General features: G+C 34.4%; 1 protein-coding gene across 5 annotated transcripts in view; it reads left to right on the forward strand.

The window, feature by feature from the left end:
• PHF14 (PHD finger protein 14) overlaps nt 1-20665 on the forward strand; it is a 168892-nt gene that overhangs the window by 62053 nt on the left and 86174 nt on the right. For all 5 annotated transcript variants that reach the window (XM_021385973.1, XM_021385974.1, XM_021385975.1 and 2 more), the window contains exons 15-16: nt 10403-10453; nt 10618-10739. In XM_021385973.1, coding sequence (XP_021241648.1) covers nt 10403-10453; nt 10618-10739 — 173 coding nt within the window. The remainder of the gene's footprint in view (nt 1-10402; nt 10454-10617; nt 10740-20665) is intronic.

Consider the following 20665-nt stretch of genomic DNA (forward strand, 5'->3'; position numbering starts at 1 on the left):
TCTGTAAGAATTTTACATGCATTGTACAAATATAAGCAGTTAATTAATCCTGTGTGCTAACTATATGAAACACTATATTAGATAGACTCTCCACTTTCTAAATTTTGTTATTAATTTGTCTTGCAACTCATATTTAGTAGACGTGATAAAATACAGACTTTTTCATGAGTGATTGGTTTTTACCTTATTTGTAATGTGTTTTTTTCCTCACATTTCCATCTGGCTATAAAGAATAAGATGACATTTGAGAAATATTAAGAATTACAATATTGTTTCTCATCTAATCTACCTATGAATGTGTACTTAAATCCTGCAAATATATATGCGTGTGTATATGTATTGTAATCCATCAAAGCTCCTGAATTCAGTTATATTGTGGATTTTCTTTTCCATGGGCAAATTCTTTTTAAAAGAAAATAGAAATTTGTTTTTCCATTGTTTTTCCACCTTGTATTATTTTTGTTTTGTGTTACTCTTAACGATAAATAGGATATCTGTTTAATTTCTTTAACCTATTTGATCTCTTTTACTTCGTTTTGTCTGAACTTAGAAGTATTTCCAGAGTATTCTCATTTTAAGTCTCTTAACTGCTTAGCCTTACATCTGTCTCAAGATACTTCTTAACAGAGTTTTAGAATGGGATGTTCTGTGTTATTTTTAATGAGGTGCCGTTTCTTTATATCTTCAGTCTGCTTGTGCAGAAACTTGGCTCATAACTAATTGCTGTGCTGGGAAGAGCTGTGAGTTATATTTCTTTTCCAACTGGTTGAGAGGGAGGTGGAGACTCTAATGAAAATTTATGTTTCCTACTAGGACTATATTGCTCAGCCTAATCTTAGATCTGAACCGAGAGGACCAGAGACCAGTGGCAACTGGGGATACACTGGTGTTCGCAGCTTCTCTATAACACTGAGGACTCAGCGTCCCTCTAGAATTTTAAGTGAGAGAGAAGTGTGACTGGAGAAGGCTCTTCAGAGTTAGGACTGCGCTTCTTGCTTGTGCAGTTCTCTAAATTTTGTCAGGACAGTATTTTGCACCGTAATGCTGTGTAAGTTGTTTTTAAAAACAACTCTGTAAATGTGCTCTAGTGTTTCAATCTCTTAGGCTTCAAATGGTTTGGGGTATTTGTATCAAAGGATATTTATATCAAGAGCAACCATTTCAGAGTGAGACAACAGTGAGAATGCGCAGCCCTTTGGACTGCATTGTTTTGAAGAGAGTGCCTCGCGTACTGAACGTGAAAGAGAATTAAAGTTTATGAGAACACATTTCTTGCTTTAAACTTGCCTAAAAATGTCGTGTAAGATTATACATAAATGCTCAAAGGTAAATTTAAAAATAAGAGTTCTCTGAATCAGGTTCTGAACAAGTGTTTAACGAATGTGAAGAGACTGTTAGGTCTTTAGTCTATTGTGTAAGAGCTGAATTAGTGGACAGAATATAAGCAATGTTTTTGCTTATACAATTCAAGCCTTATTCAGTAATCTTAGTAATTGTTTAAGCAATTTTCTGGATTTCAGTAGATAACTTTTCAAACTAGTTCTATTTAAATCCATAATCCTCGTAATTCCAATTTCATACTTGTATAAGCTTCATAAATCATTATTGCTGCTGCTAGTGAATTTCAGAGAACCGATAGCTAATTTGCATAAACTTGAGCTATCTAAACATTGTGGCTTTTTTAGTATGGGTTAAAAAGCTGAAGATATTTTAATGTTTGCTCTCAGAACCTATAGTTTTTTCATGTTGGATGTTTTTGTTACAAAGATTAAAAGAAAACACTGTGTAATAGTGTATGTTTCTAAGAGGTACAGCTAGTGCTTTACAGCAGTAAGGTGAGAGATTAATGCTATTCTTCTATACAATTATGCATGTTCAGTTTATGAGAACCTTCATGAGATTATCCTTATTAACACAAATCAGCTTTTTATAAATTGCAACTTCCTTTGATATCCTCAAATGAAAAAGAAAACACAGGTGATTGTTCACCGAAGTTCTCATCAGTTAAATAATTTTGGTAGTCTGGTGTCGTACTTTTTTCAAAATGAGTATGCTGCTTCTGTCCCTTGGAAAAAAAAATCTCTAAGCATAATTTCAATAGTTCCTTTACTTGAAAGTTTCCAGTTTGTCTAGTATACATGCTGTCTTCCATCTGAATAAAGGAGTTTCTGTAAGAAAGGTCACAAACACGCATGTCTTCTAAAGCAAAACTGTGCAGCTGGGGCTGGCTGTGTGCTGTAAGGGGTGGTAGGGAATGCTTTTTCTTGTAATTCTGGGGTTCTTTTAATGAGCATATTAGCATTTTTTTGTGTGTAGATTCCATTTTTAGTTCCTTTTTAATGAAAACATTTGCCCACTGTTGAAATGGAGAAGTTATCTTTTTGTAAAGGATTTAGGGCATTGAATAGTTTCTTGAGGGATTTCAAAATGATTCCATCTTCTGATTTTCTTATTTTCATTACTTGAAAACTGAAAATCTGATAACTTTTTTTTCTATAATCACTCTGTATAAAATCCAGTGAGCAGACAGGGGCTTTTCTGTTAAGCAGTAAAAACTCAGTGTTTTGGGGAAAAGAATTATTTTATTTGCCAGCAGTGTGCTGTTCGTTCTTTGGAACATGAAAGAAAACAAATCTGTGCCTGAGGGGCTACGCTCTTAAGTAGATTAGTTTAAAAAAAAAAAAAAAAGAAAATACTGACAAAGCACCTACAAACTGTATTCAGCACAGGGAATTGTGTATTTTGCTTTTGTTTTACAAATAAATACTATAATTTAGAATAAATTAGTATTTGTTGCTTTTGTTTGAAGTATGAAGAGAGGAGTAATTATTTTCTTTTTCTTACTACATATATTAAAAGATAAACAGTTGTTATTTTGTGTTTAATTGAAGTATTTCAGGCAAGTTCTTTCCAAACATCTATTGTGTAATTTAATTATGTGATGTCATAGATACAAGTTTTGAATAAGGGATATTTACAGAAGGAAAACAGGAAAACAATTCCAGTTTGAGTGTTCAGGGTTTCATAAAGACAGTAAATAATATTAAAACTCTTATCTGTCATGTTAGATGACATTGTCAGTGATTGGCCAATTCACTGTTCAAGTTTGAGTAGAATTCAAAATGAAGGTTGCTTCATTAGGTAGCAGTGCCTTTGTGATATTCATCTTGGAAATTGCTGTTAATTGTACATGAGAAAAAATTAAATCAGAATTTCCTCAGTTTTCTGAAACTAAAGGTATTTATAAGAAAGAATGTTGTAAATTACCTTTTTTATTTTTTTACCCCTCAATACTAAGTACTGAAGTTCAAACAAGTCTATGGTGTATCAATTCAAACGTGTAGAAACTAGATCTATCAGCCTGCCAAATACAGCAATACTTGACAGTTGCATAGATAGTTATGAACTACTTGTTTGGGCTTGAAAGAAAGTAAAATAAAGTAATGCAGCTCTTCAACAATGTTTGAAGTGAATGGACTATATAAGAGTACTTGGGGAGGGACGAGTCGTTAGTCTTTAATCCTTTGTTTTGCATTTTTCAGAAACAAAATTTGTAGATAACTTCTTTTTACTATAGTAAAGACATGAAAAGGTGGACATATTCCAAATGATATTTGAATGATGTAACGATTGATATCTGGCAGTTTTTCAAATGTCTGCTTTTGCAAGGCCAAACTTAAGTTTTCCAGAAAAGAATTTCTTTAGCATCAGCAAACTGACTTGTTTTTCCAGGGTTGTTTTTGTTTGTTTTTGTTTTGCCTTCACTGTTCTGAGTTCTCCGAATCTGTTTATTTTGGAAGAAATATGTTTTTTTTTTTTTTTAAGGGATGTAAAGTAGTCCTTCTAATTCTCAAACTCTTATGTTTAATTCTTAGAAACAGTAATTTGATGTTAATTGCCAGTGATACTACAATGATAGCACAGCTTGACAGCATGGAGACAGGAATGTTGCAAAAAAATTTCCTACAAAATAAAAGTTCTTTCAAGAAAGGAAACTAAAAAGGGGGGAGCAAATTGTAAGTCTCTGTAATTAAGCTTCATGGTTGATGTATTTATTGTTTTAATCATATATTGATTTAGTGCCATTTCTTTTTTTTTTTTGTCTGGTAGTTCCCTTTTTATTACTGCCAGCGTTACAGAAAACTAAATAATTATTCCAGAGATATATTTTGATGAATACCAAAGCCATTCAAGGTGCTCGCTTTGATCTGTGTTGAGCGAGTGTGCCATCTGGTGTCTACATTAACTGTCCATACCTTTATTTAAAGTAATTTTATGCCTGTGTGATTCCATTAGTAGTTTTGCTTTTTTTTCCTTGAATCAAAAGAAAGTCAAAAGGGTTTTTCTGCAATTGTCTCTATTATAACTTTTCCATTGGCAAAGAATATTGACAACATGGAGCTCTTAATGAAGAGTGGGGGACATGGATTTAAAGTTACTATCTTTGCAAAATGTGGACGATCACTGTGCAATTTCAAACTTTTTTTAGAAGTTTTCCCAGTTCTTTGTTCAGAAAACCTACTCATAGTTTGTAAAACTCAGCAGTCCTTTTTACTTGGTGTAATGTGGTGTGTTTGATAGCATTACTGAAGATTCATCAATGATCAGTGATACTCTGTGTTTATTAGTAGTCTTTTTGTCATACCTTGATACATTTGTTTTATGTAGACTTGTATCCTTGTATATATGATTTCCACATAGGAGGTCTCCAGACTTTACATAACAAAGAAGTTGTCATTGTACCAGTAGTGTTAAGAGGCAGGTGTGTGTTTAGTAATGTAATCCATTTTTTAATGCGAAATCTGTGGCTAGTTTTGAATTACTTATATGCAGTTCTCAAACAGAAATGCATACCTATACCATTATGTGATACCATATGCCTCAAAACTCCAGGAGCGCTTGGAGTAACTACTGAATGAATTTCCTGTGCTCACCATTATATAAAAAAGTATTATTTTATGGTGCCATCACTATCAGTGGTATTAGCAGCTCAGTGACAGAAGGAAGCCCTATGAACACAGCAGCGTTACTTCTTTGACAGCAGAGAGGTGCAGAAGCACCAGCATAGTAAAGATCATCTATCCTGTCTACTAGCAGAAACAATAAATGCAAATGTAGTGAAACCTCTGAATTTGCACAGATATAACTGCTTAAGCAGATGTGCTGGGCCTCATAGCAGTACTTATGTGCATACATTAAGAGGAATTCTGACCAATTAACGTAGTAAGCAAAGGTGAAACTGGGAGCAGACCTTTCTGCTGTGGAATCTCTTAAGTGCTTTTAGATGTCATTGTGCTCTCAACCCTCATGTTTAAATACATCATCTCAAACAACTTTATGGAATTGTCATTAAAAAACAAAGTGAGCTGATCAAAGCCAGAACCGTGCTATTTTGCTTTCATGTTATGTGTACTTGAACTGTTGCTGACCACATTTGCTGACCACAGATGATCCCAATGTTCCATTTCTTTTCAATTTTTTTATAATGCTGACAACTCCTGTGTATTTCCTTATATAGAAGAAGTGACAGTATAAATTTTTATCCTCCTGTTGCATTTCAGTGAATGCTCAGTATTTAACAGGAGTGCACATACTTGTGATTTTTGGGGATTGCTATCTCCTTTTGAACAGTTCTGAATCCTGTTGGTTTTCCTTTTGTTCACAAGAGAGCAAAACTGCTCCAAGAGAGCATTCTTCTTTCTGCTGCTGTCTTTGGATGAGCGCATTTAAAGCATGTGTCTTGCAGACAAAGGAGTGAGGGATAATGATGTGGTTTGCTGACAGCCGTGGAGGTTTGGGGTCATGTATGCACCAGTTCTGTCACATTCAACGTTCTGCTTTCACATTTGCAAACTAACATAGCAGCTTGCTGTATCTCTGAGTGATGGCAGTCTGTTTCCTTTGCTGCTGTGCTTTGCTGCTTTGTTTCCTTTACTGCTTTGCAAACAGATTGTCTCCTTTCAGTGTGTAGAATTGATCCTAGGTGTGGGATCCTGTAAGGATCCTAGACCTGTACAAAAGTCTTTCATTTGTTTCATGTATCAAATTCATTTTTTGAGAATATTCAAAATTGTCCACTCAATGTATTTCTTAATGTTCTTATGTTTCATATTGTTGTCAAGTTGTTACTGGGTTGCTTGTGAATGAAGGAGCTTATTGGAAAGTGAAATTTAGCCAAATTCTAGCTTTTCCAACTCCAGAATAGAGACTCCCACATTAATCTTCCCTGAAGACTTCGGAGAACTTTCTCCTCCTTTTTAGTTGAAAAACTGATCCTGTTGTTTGCCAAATTTCCTTTGAACATTTGTCATTCCATTTTGGACAGGTTTATTAACTGTCTGAATTTGTAAGTAGGTGTTTTCAGTATAATACTTCCTTCTGTGGGTTGGAATCCACATTAGCTACTGATTTCTTGTCTATTTTAATACCTTCTTAAAATGTACCCCTAGTTCTAAATCACTCACACATTTGATCCACATCATGTTGGACCATTTTGTTTATTCATTGTTCATTATTCATTCCGTATGTCAATATTCTGCTTTTTCAGCAGTGTATGTCCTGATATTTTGAATTCTCTTAGCTGATTTGTGAGTTTTCAAACCATGACAGTAGGCTGCTGCATACAACAGATGGACACAAAGCACAATGATGGCTGCAAGAAGCCTATTTTTTCCTTCTTTTCTTTGCCTATGATAGCATATGAAGAATGTAATTTTTACTTTTATTACTTAATTTTTTTTCATCTGATTTTTTTTACGTAGTAATTAACTTATAGTATTTTCCACTTGGTTAAAAACATATTTCATTGTTACTGTATTTCTAAACTATGAAGTGGTTTTCCAGACATCATTATTCTAATTGTACATATGCTTAATTATTGTGTTGCCTGCTTAAACATCGGAAAAAAGGACACTGTGTATATTGGCATGCACTTTTATACCTACTTGTTTTTATTTTTTACACTGCTGCATTCAGTGGCTTGAAGTTATCAGAGTTCAGAAATGTTCATAGAGCTAACGACAGAGGCTGGAAGTAGTAAAGCTGGCGGTTAATTTGCTGATCTCTAACGATAACATTTTTGGTCTAATAACTTACAGCAACGTTAAGGAATTTGTATGTAGGTTATGTGTACGCCATTAGTAAACATATAAGGTAGAAAATATTTTTATTGCAGTAATAGATTTTATATGCAATGTTATATCAATATTTCTAATACTACATTAATGAATTCAGATACTTGTAGTGAATTGATTCTTTCAGATTTGGACTCGTAAGTATCTGCTGTGAGACAATTGCAAGGGTTGTTCACTGATACCTTTCTCCTATAAATTCTCATTTTCTACCCTCTCCCCTTGGTTCAACCTGGAAGACTGTGAAATCCATTGAAAAAGGCATCATTTGGAGATTAAGGCAATGTGAATTGTGATTGTGCTCTTTTGTGTAGGGAGAATTTTCAGTAGTATGCTTGGAAAAGATGATGTAGATGTGTCTGAGATGAGCATAGTCCAATAACAGTGATCTAGAAAAGCTGCTTTTTAAAAGTAGATTTTGAACTCTACTGTTGTCTTCTGCTCAGATTTTTCACCTCAACATCTAATTTAACGGACTTTAGAGGGGAAAAGTTTGTTATGAAATCAAGTTGTGGAAAGCAATACATGTCAATTTTGTCTCTATTACTAAATGTGTATTAAGTAACTGAATTAAATAAATATGTATTAAATAATGAAGGCTGATCCAAAAGTAATGCCTCTCATTTTATTATGTTGAGCCACGATGTCAGAGGCAGATGTTGGTGGTATGGCAGTAGAGGTTGAACCTTCCCACCAGTATTCCATTACGTTTTGTTGGTGTGAGGCAGATGACAACAGAGGGTTGGTCTGACAAAATGATTGACATGGAAGTGCATATGAAGCAAAGGTGTGGAATTGAATTTCTCCATGTAGAAAACATGGCACTCATTGACATCTGTTGCTGATTGCTGAATGTTAATGGAGACCAAACCATGGCAGCGAGCTCTGTGAGGAAGTGTGTGGTGTGTTTCAGCATTGGTGACAATGACAGTGAGTCACCTCTGCTGATGCAAATGTAATTTTATGAGTGCGGCATGCAGGCTCTTGTCCGTTGCTGACAAAAATGCATAGCTACTGGTGGTGCCTATGCTGAAAAAGTGTGTTTTGGAGCTGAGAATTTGCCCTATCAAATAGTGTTATTGCACTCTTTGTATCAGTTGTAGTTTCTATGGACGTAAGCAAGAGGTATTAGTTTCAGAGTGATGTATGTGTACTGGATTACAATTTCATGTGTTGTTGTGCTTTTCTGATGTTTCTCATGTTTTTATGTTGGAATAAACACAATATTTATTATAACATTATTTATTTATTATTATATTTATTTATTATATTTATATATAATTATAATGTAATTATTATATATAATTTATTATATATTTATTTATTTATTATATATTTATTTATTGTATTATTATTTATTATATAACATATTACTATTTATTATATTATTTTATTATAACATAATTTTATGTTGTCTTAAACACAATACATGCAGCTGCAAGCTTAGAATATGAGAGCATTCCAGTTTCTGGATCTTCATTTAGCCATGGAAAGTAATATTTTTTACAGAGTATTCAAAGCTCTTACTGTCCTACAATTTTTTAACAGTTGTCCTTAGGGAAATGCGAAAGAAAATCTTAATAGTAGTTAGTCTTCTAAGGAGACACAAAATAAATTAGTTGTCCATTTGTTTGAAGTTCCTTTTACAACAGACTTAACTCCTTCTCAAAAGCAGAAAAAAGCTTTGCAAACACTATGTTAATACCTTAAGCAGGTCAAAGTCTGCTTATGTAGAGATGTATATATCTGCTGAAGTGGCAATTTTATTTACAGTGTAGCTATGTTTAAATGTATATAATTGTTTAAAATATTGAACAATTTTACTGTGAAACTAGAAAAAAATCCCCTTTAAGGAAGACTCTAAACGGGGGAAACATTATGTTATTAGCTTGTTTGGTTTTGTTTTACAGTCCAGCTGCTTCTTATTCTCAACTGTTCTAAGATTGTTTTGTTCACTAGTTTTTTCTATTTTGACGTCAAAAGTAGCTGTGTTAAAAATACATCAATGAAGTGAAAAGTAGGCAGTGTGCATTTTTTGGTCACATGACAAATGACTTCCTAGATGATTATTTTCCCCAAGAAAAACCAGCATTTTTAAGTTCCTTTTAAAACTATTTTTGAAGTATCAGACATTGTTGATAAGTAGAATTGTCTCTGATGTATTCCACTTCCTGCTGCATCCATTCTAATTTTCTTTCCTTATTAAATAAGGAGAAAGTGTGATACTACCAACTAATGGTAGTTTATATTGGTGCTATTCCAGAGATAAAAACGAAGTGAGTGAAATTAGACTTGCTTGTGAGTTGCCTGTAGTTACTTACAGTTGTTTTTAAACCTTTTTTTTTTTTGTTGCTGCAGTTTATGGAGACATGGTACTTTTTAGGATGACTTCTTTAACACTGCAGGATTTAATTTTTTTTGCCCAAATGCAATACTGAAATTAGTTCTGCCTTTCGTATTACTCATCCTATCTATTTTGTACCATTTTTATGTTGGCATATAGTTAATGCTGTAGATTTATAGAATCATAGAATTCCAAAGCTGGAAAAGACCTCCAAGATCATCTAGTCCAACTATCCATTTACCACCAATATTACCCCAATAAACCATGTCCCTTAGTATAGAATCGTAGAATTGCCAAGATTGGAAAATGATCTGCCATACAGCTGTTTTCATCTCTCCTATTGCATACCTTAGTATTTATGAAACGAAAGCTGATGTTTTTCAGGATTTAATTGTCCGAGTTAATATTGAAAACATTGTACAGAAGCATATCCCTTACTGAAATATAAATTAGATTACTAAAGGCCAGTTTAATAGTGTATTACAGTTTCAATGCACCAATTTTTAATATATAAAAAAATCTTATGGTGTATAAAGTCTTTTGTGATCACAGAACAATAAGGTGAATTTCTGTGTACTGAGAACATATATTAATTTACTGTAATAAGGTGTTCATATCGAATTTAAACTCATGCATTTTGTAACTGGATAGTTTATGACACATCTTTATGAGACTCATAATTCTGAAGATAGTGTTCTTTAGAATATGACTGCACATGCACAATTCAACAAAATTATTTATATTTACTTTTTGGCCAGTGTTGTACATTTCTCTAACATCCGATATTGTAGTTGTCCCTCAGTAGTTCTGTAGTTAATTCTCTAAATGATTTTATGAGGTATGTTTTTGTTGATGTTTTGAGTAATAAATGAATAGCAAAAACATTCTATGTTACTTTATATTGAAATCTAAATATATTTTCTTCTAGAGAACTAGAGGACGAAAACGAAGCTTTGTGCCAGAAGAAGAAAAACCTGAGGTTGGAATATAGTGTTTTGATTTTTTTTGTTTGTTTGTTTTAAACACTTTCACAAAAAAATTAAACTTTGGGTTGAAATGTTACTTTCAGTACTGTAATTGAAAATATTTGCTTTCTTCCCCTTCTTTCCCCCCATTCCTTTCTTTTGTCTGCTGTTATGATAGGAGCGGATTCCCAGAGAAAGAAGACAACGGCAGTCTGTTCTACAAAAGAAGCCCAAGTCAGAGGACTTAAGGACTGAATGTGCTACGTGCAAAGGGACTGGAGACAATGAAAATCTAGTCAGGTAGGTTTGATGTTCTGACCTTGTTAGGGATTAAAGTTCCATCTTCATCACTTTGTGATTTTATTGAAGAAAATGTGCTAATAAAAAATATTTAAGGGAAACATTCGTTCAGAAACATTGACTTGATTCACTTACTGACCTGCCGAACATGTTTACACTGTGGATTAAGATGTAAATAACCAAGGTAATCTGTTTTTCTAACACAAAGGAATTAATTTTCTCTTGTCAGGGTGAATTGTCACTGTTTTATAGCGGGTCAGAAAGATAAACCAGCAATTTAATGATAGTACAGCTGCAGGACTATCTTAAAAGTAATTAAATTAGTATCATCAACAATTTTAAGAGTTAAAGTGTGGATTATGAGTAATTCATGTTTTTAAAAATGTATTAATGCTACCTCCATTAATACAGGTCATAAAAGGGTTTGATAATCATATTCCTTATCTTAAACAGAGAGGAAAAAAACACCTCTGGAGTGGTGTTTAGTAGGTGCAGAAATCTAATTCAAGTGTAGAATAGCTATTCAAGGGAGCTAATGTTGACCGCAACTTGTGCTGATTTAAACTTTGTATCTGGCTTTCTGACCTCTTTGTGAAGTGTAGAAACTGCTCATAATTTGTGAAAGAGGAATAGTGGAGCTTAGCAACCAGAAAGCAGATTCTAATTGAATCTACTGAACTTTCATGAAAATGATCTCATAATAAATTCAAATAAAAAATAGTGTTTTTACTTAGGTCCTTTATGATTCAGTTAGATTTTTCTGGAAAAAATCTCTCCTTTTAGGATAGGTATAATTGATGTTTTTAACTGTAGAGTTTATTCTAAAATGCATGTTTTCATTTCGTTTGAGGAATCAGTTATGGTGAAAGTCAGAATCAGTGATAAATGCAGGCAAAACGTAGCTTTAGAATTAGGGTAAATGCCAGATGCAGATGCCTTCTGCTGAGATTAGCTTATTTTATATTGTGATTATAGCATATAATGTACTGTAGAAGTTGATGCAATTTCACAGGTTCACAGAATCATAGGGTTTGAAAGGGGCCTCTGGAGATCATCAAGTCCAACCCCCTGCTGAAGCAGGTTCACTTCAGTAGGTTGCACAGGAAAGTGTCCAGGTGGGTTTTGAATATCTCCAGAGAAGGAGACTCCACAGCCTCTCTGGGCAGCTTGCTCCAGTGCTCTCTCACCCTCAAAGTAAAGAAGTTGTTTCTTGTGTTCGTATGGAACTTCATGTATTCCAGTTTGTGCCCATTGCCGCTTGTCCTGTTACTGGGCACCACCAAAAAGAGGCTGGCCACATCCTCTTGACACCCATCCTTAAGGTATTTGTAAGTATTGATATGATCCCCACTCAATCTTCTCCAGGCTGAACTGTTCCAAATTTCTCAGCCTTTCCTCTTATGGGAGCTGCTCCAGGCCCCTAACCATTTTTGTGGTCCTCTACTGGACTCTCTCCAGGAGTTCCTCCCTTTCTTGAACTGAAGAGCCCTAAACTGGACACAGTTCTCTAGATGTGAATTCACCAGGGCAAAGTAGCGAGGGGAGGATAACCTCTCTCAGCCTGCTGGCCACTCTTTTTAACGGACCCCACGATACCATTGGCTTTCTTGGCCACAAGGGCATGCTGCTGGCTCACGGCCTCCACTGCAGAGCTCCTTTCCAGCGGATCAGGCCCTAACCTGTTCCGATACATGCAGTTATTTCTCCTAGAGGTGGGACTCTTTTGAATTGGAGTACTTCTAGGACCTCACCAGTAACTTTATGAAGGTTCTCTATGTCATGGTTTTATGATTTTCGGTTACTGGTACTCCACATCATAACATCATGTAATGAATGTACCTGGTTCTCGGAAGAGAAGGACTACTACATTCCCGACGGTACTTTGCTCCTCTGTTACCATTTTCCAGCCAGAGGGAAAAGATAAAAGCTCGCAGTATAAAAACTTGCAGATCACGAGACCTCGTCCCTTTTCCCGCCGTCTCTCGTCTTGGCAACACCTCGCTCTCCAGCCGTCTTATCGTCGGTAGTAGAGTAAGGCCTACCTTGATTTTGGGACATTCTCTCTCTCTGTATTGGATTTATCAGCTTAAATTGTAATTATATTGTATTATAGTGTATTGTTTTGCATTCCGATATTTTATTTAGTAAATTAGTTTGTTTCTCCTCAGATTGTTGCCGCTGTTCTTTGCTCTCAGGGCCATCTCCTTACCCTTTTTTCCCTTTTTCCCGGGGCATGGACTCGTGGGTCCCCCTGTCCCCTTTGTCACGGAATCGGGCCTAATGCCCGTAAACCGTTGACATCTACAGCTCAGTTGGCATCCTAGTTCCTTTCGTGGACCAGAATGAAACAGAAGCAGGGTATCTCAGCAAATGTTAACAAAGAAACATGGTAATTGGTGGCAACAGTTTTTAACTCTCTGCAACAGGAAAATGGCTTTCTTCAGCCCTACTCTCGTAACAGTTGGCAATAAATCAGCGGTGTGAGAAGTCTGTTTGCTTGTGGGAAGGCATCCTGGAAACATGTACCATGCCTTACTGCAAAAAGAGCAGTGAGTTAATTTTCTTCATCAGGCTTTTTCTGTAAGTCAGTACCAGAGGTGAGAATATGAAGGAGATGAAGAAGTGCTTTCCAGAACCGTATATTTAGGCTGAAAATTAAAAATACAGTAGACATTGAATGGTATGTCTTGTTTATTACATAATAGTAAGATTTTAGTAATAAATCAAAAATAAGCATACATGTGTCAAATTCTAACAAATTCTGTTATAAACTATCCTCATAATTAGTCTTAGAAGCAAATTAGTGTTATTTTAAATGTAAGTTGATAGCATTCTTTCCAAGAAGGAGATGTTTTGGCACTGTTTGTTGTTACAGGCAAATGTTTCTCAGAAAACCATTATTTTTTTTCATCATCTCTATCTTCCACTCAGCAAATATTTTGTCATTACTGGATTTTGTTTTTACCTTGTCTTCCACAAGGAAAAGGGAGGTTAGGGAGGATGTTACAGATTTTTTTTTTTTTGAATGTTCAGTTTGATCAGTAAGTTAAAAGAAAATATGCAGCTGCTGAAACTGCATATTTGAGGAATAATCTTGATGGGGCCTTCCAGCCTTTCTACCTTATGTTACCTGAGACTAATTGCATGATTCACGAACAATCTATTTTTCAGAAATGTTTGTTCTAAAATTTACATGGATGTCTCACTTTCGGCAACTAACTGAGCAGAGATTACAGGAAAATAAGCAATTATTTCTCTTATTCCAAAGATTGCAACGCTGCACTCTCCCTCTCCCATGCCCAAAACATAAATTGCTTTGTTTGTCACATGTGGAGGTTTGTGAGGTAATTCAGACCTGAGACCCCTTGCTTGCGTACGATTTGTACTTTGGCAAATGTTTGCGAGTCCAAGACATCATCAAACAGAAAGCTGCTTATAATTAAGTGGTATCTGAACTGCAGTTAAATGCTTATTGGCTGCTAATTTGCCAGCACAGTCTTTCAGCCACGATTGAATGAGTTTTGTAAAATACTGAACACATTTCTTGAACAAAGATGAGTAGTTATTACTAAATCTGGAATAAAAAATATTAAATTGTTCAACTAGCTATTACTATTTAACAAATGGAGATTCAGGTTTTTTAATCTCAATTTTAGATGCTTATTTGTAGCAGGGAATGGCTGTAGGATTATTCATTATCTATGTCTTTACTTAACCTATTGTTCATATGGATACAAAATCTTTAAATACTTGTCTGTAAAATGGTTTAAAACTATTCCTGAAAAGGCAGATTTCATTTGTATAAATTATAATAGTTCATTAATTGGCTGCAGCTTATTGACTTTAGTTTTGTACTAAAAAAGTGATTAAAATTAGAATATCCGTATTTATTAGCTTTTTCTAAACCATATTGACACATGTTAAGGTGTAGTACTTCCGTGTGTGAGTAGTATATAATTTATAGAAATGTGAAGACTGTACTTTTAATCACTACTGTCAGATTTTATACATAGATGTTTCCAGTACAGATATGCACTATATTAAAAGTTCACGTTTTCTGGTTTTGTCCACAAAATGGGTGGATCAGTCTTGAAATCTTTTTTGCAACACTTTTTTTAAAAACAAATTAATTATATACATTTTTATATGCATCATTTTTATTGAATAAAGTACTTGTGTGGTTTTTGCCTGTTACAAAATTAGTGGAACAGTTAAGATTTACAAGATTTGGTGGACAGCAAAAAGTTAATAAAAGCAATTCACTCAAATAAGCATAATCTATGAGGGAGACCTCATCGTGGCCTTCCAATATTTAATGGAAGTTCATAAACACAAGGGAAACCAACTTTTTACAAGGGTAAATAGTGATAGGACAAGGGGAGATGGTTTTAAACTAAAGGAGGGGAGATTTAGATTAGATGTCAAGGGGAAGTTTTTTACTGAGAGAGAGGTGAGGTGCTGGAACAAGTTACCCAGAGTGACTGTGGATGCCCCGTCCCTGGAGGTGTTTAAGGCCAGGTTGGATAAGGGCCCTGGGCAGCCTGGTCTAGCACTTCTGTAGTGATTGGCAGCCCTGCCTGTGGCAGAGGGGTTGGGAGTTGATGATCCTTGAGGTCCCTACCAACCCAAGCCATTCAATGACTCACTGATAAATGACAGTAAAGAAGCCATATCATTGATTAGTGAATTGTGAATTTTGAATATCCTTTTATTCAAATGAACTGAATTTTGAGAAGAATAGTAGTAAAATGTAGTGTTTTTAAAATATTTAATAAGAGATGCAGATAGAATTTCATGCAAGGCATGCATTTTATTACAGAGGTAAGAATTTGGTAGAAGTTACAGTGGGCACTTAAAACTAAAGCTCTGATAAGCCAGAGGCTACTTAAAACCATATACTGCTCAATCTTGAGTAATCAAATACTGAAAATATTTGCTTGGAATGGAAGACGCATTTTGAGATAGGGGAGTTTCTAAAGCTTGGTACGAAACATAAAAGCTTTTCTCTAACACATTCATAATGCAATTTAAAAGGCTGTATTTGTTTTCAGATGTGACCACTACTGTTTGTTTTAGAAAACATTTATGTAATGATGCTTTTCTTTTGTTTCATTTTGTAAATTTTTGTAAGTTGTCTACAGTGGAGATATTTAGTGGGTTTCCTTAATGGTTTATTACAGTCATTGAATCATAGAACTTGCAAAGCAGTTGCTTGATATTTAAGTATCATTTTTTTAATCATGCTAATAATTCACTAACTCATTAGTACAGATATTTGTGAAGTTCTTATGATACTGTCTAATAGTTCGCTTGATAATTTAATACTATATTTAGTAGAAACATGGATAAGGTAAAGTATGGCTCAAAATGTAATAGGTAAAGCTTGCCTTCCGTTTTGCACTATTCTCCATGAAAAAGTAATTGTGCCACTGTATGCACAAAGTGCTTCTAGCATAGTATTACTGTCTATTCTGTTTTGGTAAAAGAACAAAATTAAGATGAACTGCTGCTATTCAAAATAAACAAATCTGTAACTTCTAGTTTTTGCCTTCATGATGTGCTTGGGAAGTGTTTAGGAATATAGTACATTAAAAAAACGTGACATTCAAATGTTTGATTTGTGAAAAGGAGAACAAAATTAAAATGTAGTTTATGTGTGAGACCAAATTGTAGTTACATTGGCCAGTTTAAGGAAATATCTGAAAAAGCATTAGATTTCTTTGTATCACAACTTAGAGCAAGTGTACTGTCTATACTTCTAAAATCTTGTGTACTGACTTTTTAAACTTTACTGTCAGGTTAGATTTTCTCATTTCTTTTCATATCTTAACAGAGAATGTAACATAGACTAGGGTTCTATCTGAAAAAAAATATGAAACCGAATTTTTGCAAACAGATTTGAATACTGATTACTGTATTCAAAAAAGTGTAAAATTGGCAAGCTTGCTCTTAAGCATGTATATAGTATTTGTTTTTAATGCAGATGCTTGCTTGAAAGTAAGTAAATCTGAAAGTATTTATTTTCATGTGGTTCAGGTAAAATATGCCATTCTAAACGTGCATTTGCTATTTCAAAGCAGGTCTGAAAGGGGAAGGTGAGTAGTAGGAAGATGAAAACATACATTGACATATTTACCAAAGGAAAAAACATCTCCAATAAATTTAACTATAAAGTTTGTTGTGTCTCAGAGTCATCAAGTCACAAAACAACTGAAAATCTTGAAAATGTATACAACCACTGTAATAGTGGTGCTGCAAATGTACGTATCTTATTTAAGATAATTGACACTGTATAAAGAAGTAAGTCCTTAGCTGCACAAAGTTATTTCCTTTAATTCTCTTTTTTTGGACAGGAAGTATATTTTAGGTTCTGCTGAATCCTCTGATGATTTTTACTCTGAAATTGTTGCTCACCACATTTCCTTAATTGCATTTGTCTTGCATAAGTATGTCTTTACATTTTTTGTTTCTCTCTTTTCCATGTTGAGGTGCCTATCAGCCTTCAAGTTAAGGATTTGTTCCTGAGCTGTTAGTCAGCTGCCAGTTTTGAAGCTCTGCATGAGCTGAAGTTTTTCAGAACAAGCACATTAGTAATGCATTACTTTAAATGCATTGCAACAAAATTAACAATGTATCACAGTAATTGAAATAGCATGATTTACAATAGTTTAAGGCTGTTAATGTAGAGATTAATTACAAGGAAAATATTAGTTAATTCATCCACAATTTGCAAGAGTCTTAGGTTTTACAAAGGATTGTAAATGCATTATCTTACTGGAATGAAGTACTTGAATGAAGGGAAGCTTAATATTTGGTAGTGTAGTTTATTTCTGCTACATAATTTATGGGGATTCATTCTGCATGTTAACTCTTCTAATTGCTTAAGTTACCTGCTGTATCTTTTTTTTCCCTCTCATTTATTTCATTTTACTGCCTTCTCACAGGTATTTCTTTTGATGCTAGATAGCAAGTGAACATATATATATGTTTTTGTGTGTGTGTATATATATATATGTATATACACACTTACTCAGCCCTCTAAAGCTTCGTGTACCAGGAACATTTGAAGTTTTAGTGAAAGAAATCCATGGCAGACTCTTGAATGTTGAATTAATTAGAAACCTGTCTACTTAACTGTGGTATCTAAATGGTTTCTTTAATTTGCGTGTCTGTTGTTTTACAAAAATGGGAAAGCAAAACCTGGATTGAAGCCTGGATTATTTCTCTGCCCTGGCATTGTATAACCAGTTAGGTCTTCGAGAAATTTAAGCCACTTAAAAATACAAACTCAGATTTTCAGAAAACTAATTTCATTTTTCAGCTGTAGTTCAGTTCTTGACACTTGATCATAAAAACAACCTGCCCAGGAATGACCCAAAACTGAAACTTTAGAGATACTGTCTAGATAAAGAGACTTGTTTCCATTCAATTCTTTGTTATTAGAAACAGGAAAGCCAGGTTAGGCAGTATGTACAAGATCATCTAATGTTATTTTCATCAGAATTGTGCTATTAAATCTCGTTTTTGAAAGACTGCACAAAACTGAATGGAAGATTATTCTGCCTACCTGTGATCAAGTACAGATACAGAAAAGAATGATCTTTGTACTTCTCAGGAAAAAGATGATTTCTGTGAATTTCTTTTTAAAATATTATTTATGTTTTTATGATATTTCCTTTTGAAATATTGTGAAGAAATTAAGTTTTTTTAAATATTTAGAATAGAAGAACAGAAGCTTGTGTCTCTCACTGTTGTGAAAGTTTTCAAACCCTTTGGCGTATTATTGTGATGTTTGACAAGATTTTTCAGTGCTCCCATCACCAAGTGATCTTTTATATTTTATTTCGCAAGGTTGTTTGTTTTGTTTTTCTCTCATGAAATCAATCAAGGATTAATTTTCCATGGCTACTTGTTTTTCTTCCCGTTATTTTCCAGTCTGTTGAGTGATCAAACCCCCTTGAAGTGTAGTGCAAGATGTATCTATTTATCTGTATGTCTGTCTATCTACCTATCTATTTAAAAGTTGTAGCCTAGTGACTCCCAAGTACTTGTATACCGGGCTTTAATATCCTTATTGGGGATCCTTATTACTGTACGGTGGAAGTTTCTGCACTCTTCAGAGGCAAGTTGGATTCAGTCATCCAATATCAGGAGATCTTGGTATTGGTATTTCGTCTCTTGATCCTAAACGTTTCTGGACTTGTATCATGAACATTAGAAGTAGTACTTTTTTCAAGTAACTGGCTGTAAATAGAAGTTCAGGCAGATCTTTCTGCTGAATTACTTTCTGTTCTACTATATTTTACCTTTTTTGATCAGTGAATTTGCAGAAATCGCTATCTTTTTCTCTCTGGCTGCAGCTGCTTGACCAAGTCTGTGCTGTAATCGTGGATGTGTATGTTAGAGCTTTACACTATATTTGGCAGTTGTCATCTGTTCTCAAAACACCTACGTATTTCAGGATTTATATATTATTTTTCTGGTTGCCGTAAGGAATACATGGATCAGAGGCCTCCATACCTTTTTCTAACTCCTGAGATCCAAAAGAATTAAAAAGCATAATACTCAGGCTCTGCTGATTATCTTTGCTGAGTTCTTTAGAAAAAAATGCCCGTGAGTGAGGTGCCTCTGCAGAAGATTAAAATTACTTTAACAAAACATGATGCAGAGAATGTGGAATTACATTATCTGTAACAGCAGAGGGTGATGACCTAGCAAAATGTTTCCCAGCCTGGTTCCTAGTAATACATTATAGCTGCAAAAGATTTAAATATTTATCTTGATAGGGTCAGTAGCATTTATTTTTGTGGGTATTCTTAAGAATTTTTTCTTAGAGCATCAAACATGTATCAAATAATCCAATTCAGTTGGCATTTGTATGTGTCAGATATTCCATCGTTCTGGCCAAACTGCTTCAGTCACTTTCAGTGCAGCAAGGTTATCACATCAGAGCATTTCGCAGTACAGAGTGCTCAAAAAATGGATGTCAAATTCTTTATCAGTTCACTTGTTCTGCATTGTTAAACTGAGCCATAGCTACAGAAACCATGAAACTGAAACACTTAGGAAATTTATAACCTGCGAATGTTTGTGTGCAGATATTAAAAGAACATAGTAGAAAGTGGTGGCAGGAAGCAATAACATTTAAACACTGTTGCAGCCTTAATTTCGTCTTGGCACAATTAGCATCAATTGAGCATCTGTAGAGTCAGTTTTCTAAAGTAACTATCTGTCCACAGAAATGTAATGTTAATTCTGAATTATTTGAGTATGCTAAATGATAATAATTCTTCCTGGTATGCAGTCAGTTCTGTTTCTTTCTTTTGTTACTGTTGCCCACTACTTCTACTGCACTTTGATCTGAAGTTAGATAACTTGTGTGGGGTTTTAGTAGTAGGAAGCCTGAGTAATTAGTGCAGAAATCATCTACAGTATTCAAAATTTGATGTGAAATGAGAGAAAACGTATGTTTTACATTACTGAAGAAGTACACACATGAAAAGTCTGTAAGAGTACTGGGAGCTTAAAGCCTTTGAGTCATTTTTCTAAGCATCAACCATAGTTTTTATTGATGTGAGTAAAATGGCATATAGCACAAATTTTCATTAATAAATTAATGGAGCAAAGATGTGTGCAATTTCTTGTTAATCTGGGACTGAATTGAGAGTTTTCTATATGGTGGAAACTGATGATCTCTGGGTAGCTGTGGATAGTCACTTATATATGCAATATTATCGTTCTTTTTTAGCTTAATAATTCTGTAACCTAAGATATTTCAGAGCTGGATACTGGAGAACATACTTTTAAAACCGTAGTCAAGGAAACAAAAAGCTCCCCTTACAATGCTTCTTTAGCACCATGATGTACTGGGTAAAGAAGGCTGTTTTGCAGCGTATGTTAGAGGATAAATTAATTTTTTGTAGTAA

Source organism: Numida meleagris, chromosome 2 (assembly GCF_002078875.1).
Source record: "Numida meleagris isolate 19003 breed g44 Domestic line chromosome 2, NumMel1.0, whole genome shotgun sequence".
Lineage (NCBI taxonomy): Eukaryota > Metazoa > Chordata > Aves > Galliformes > Numididae > Numida > Numida meleagris.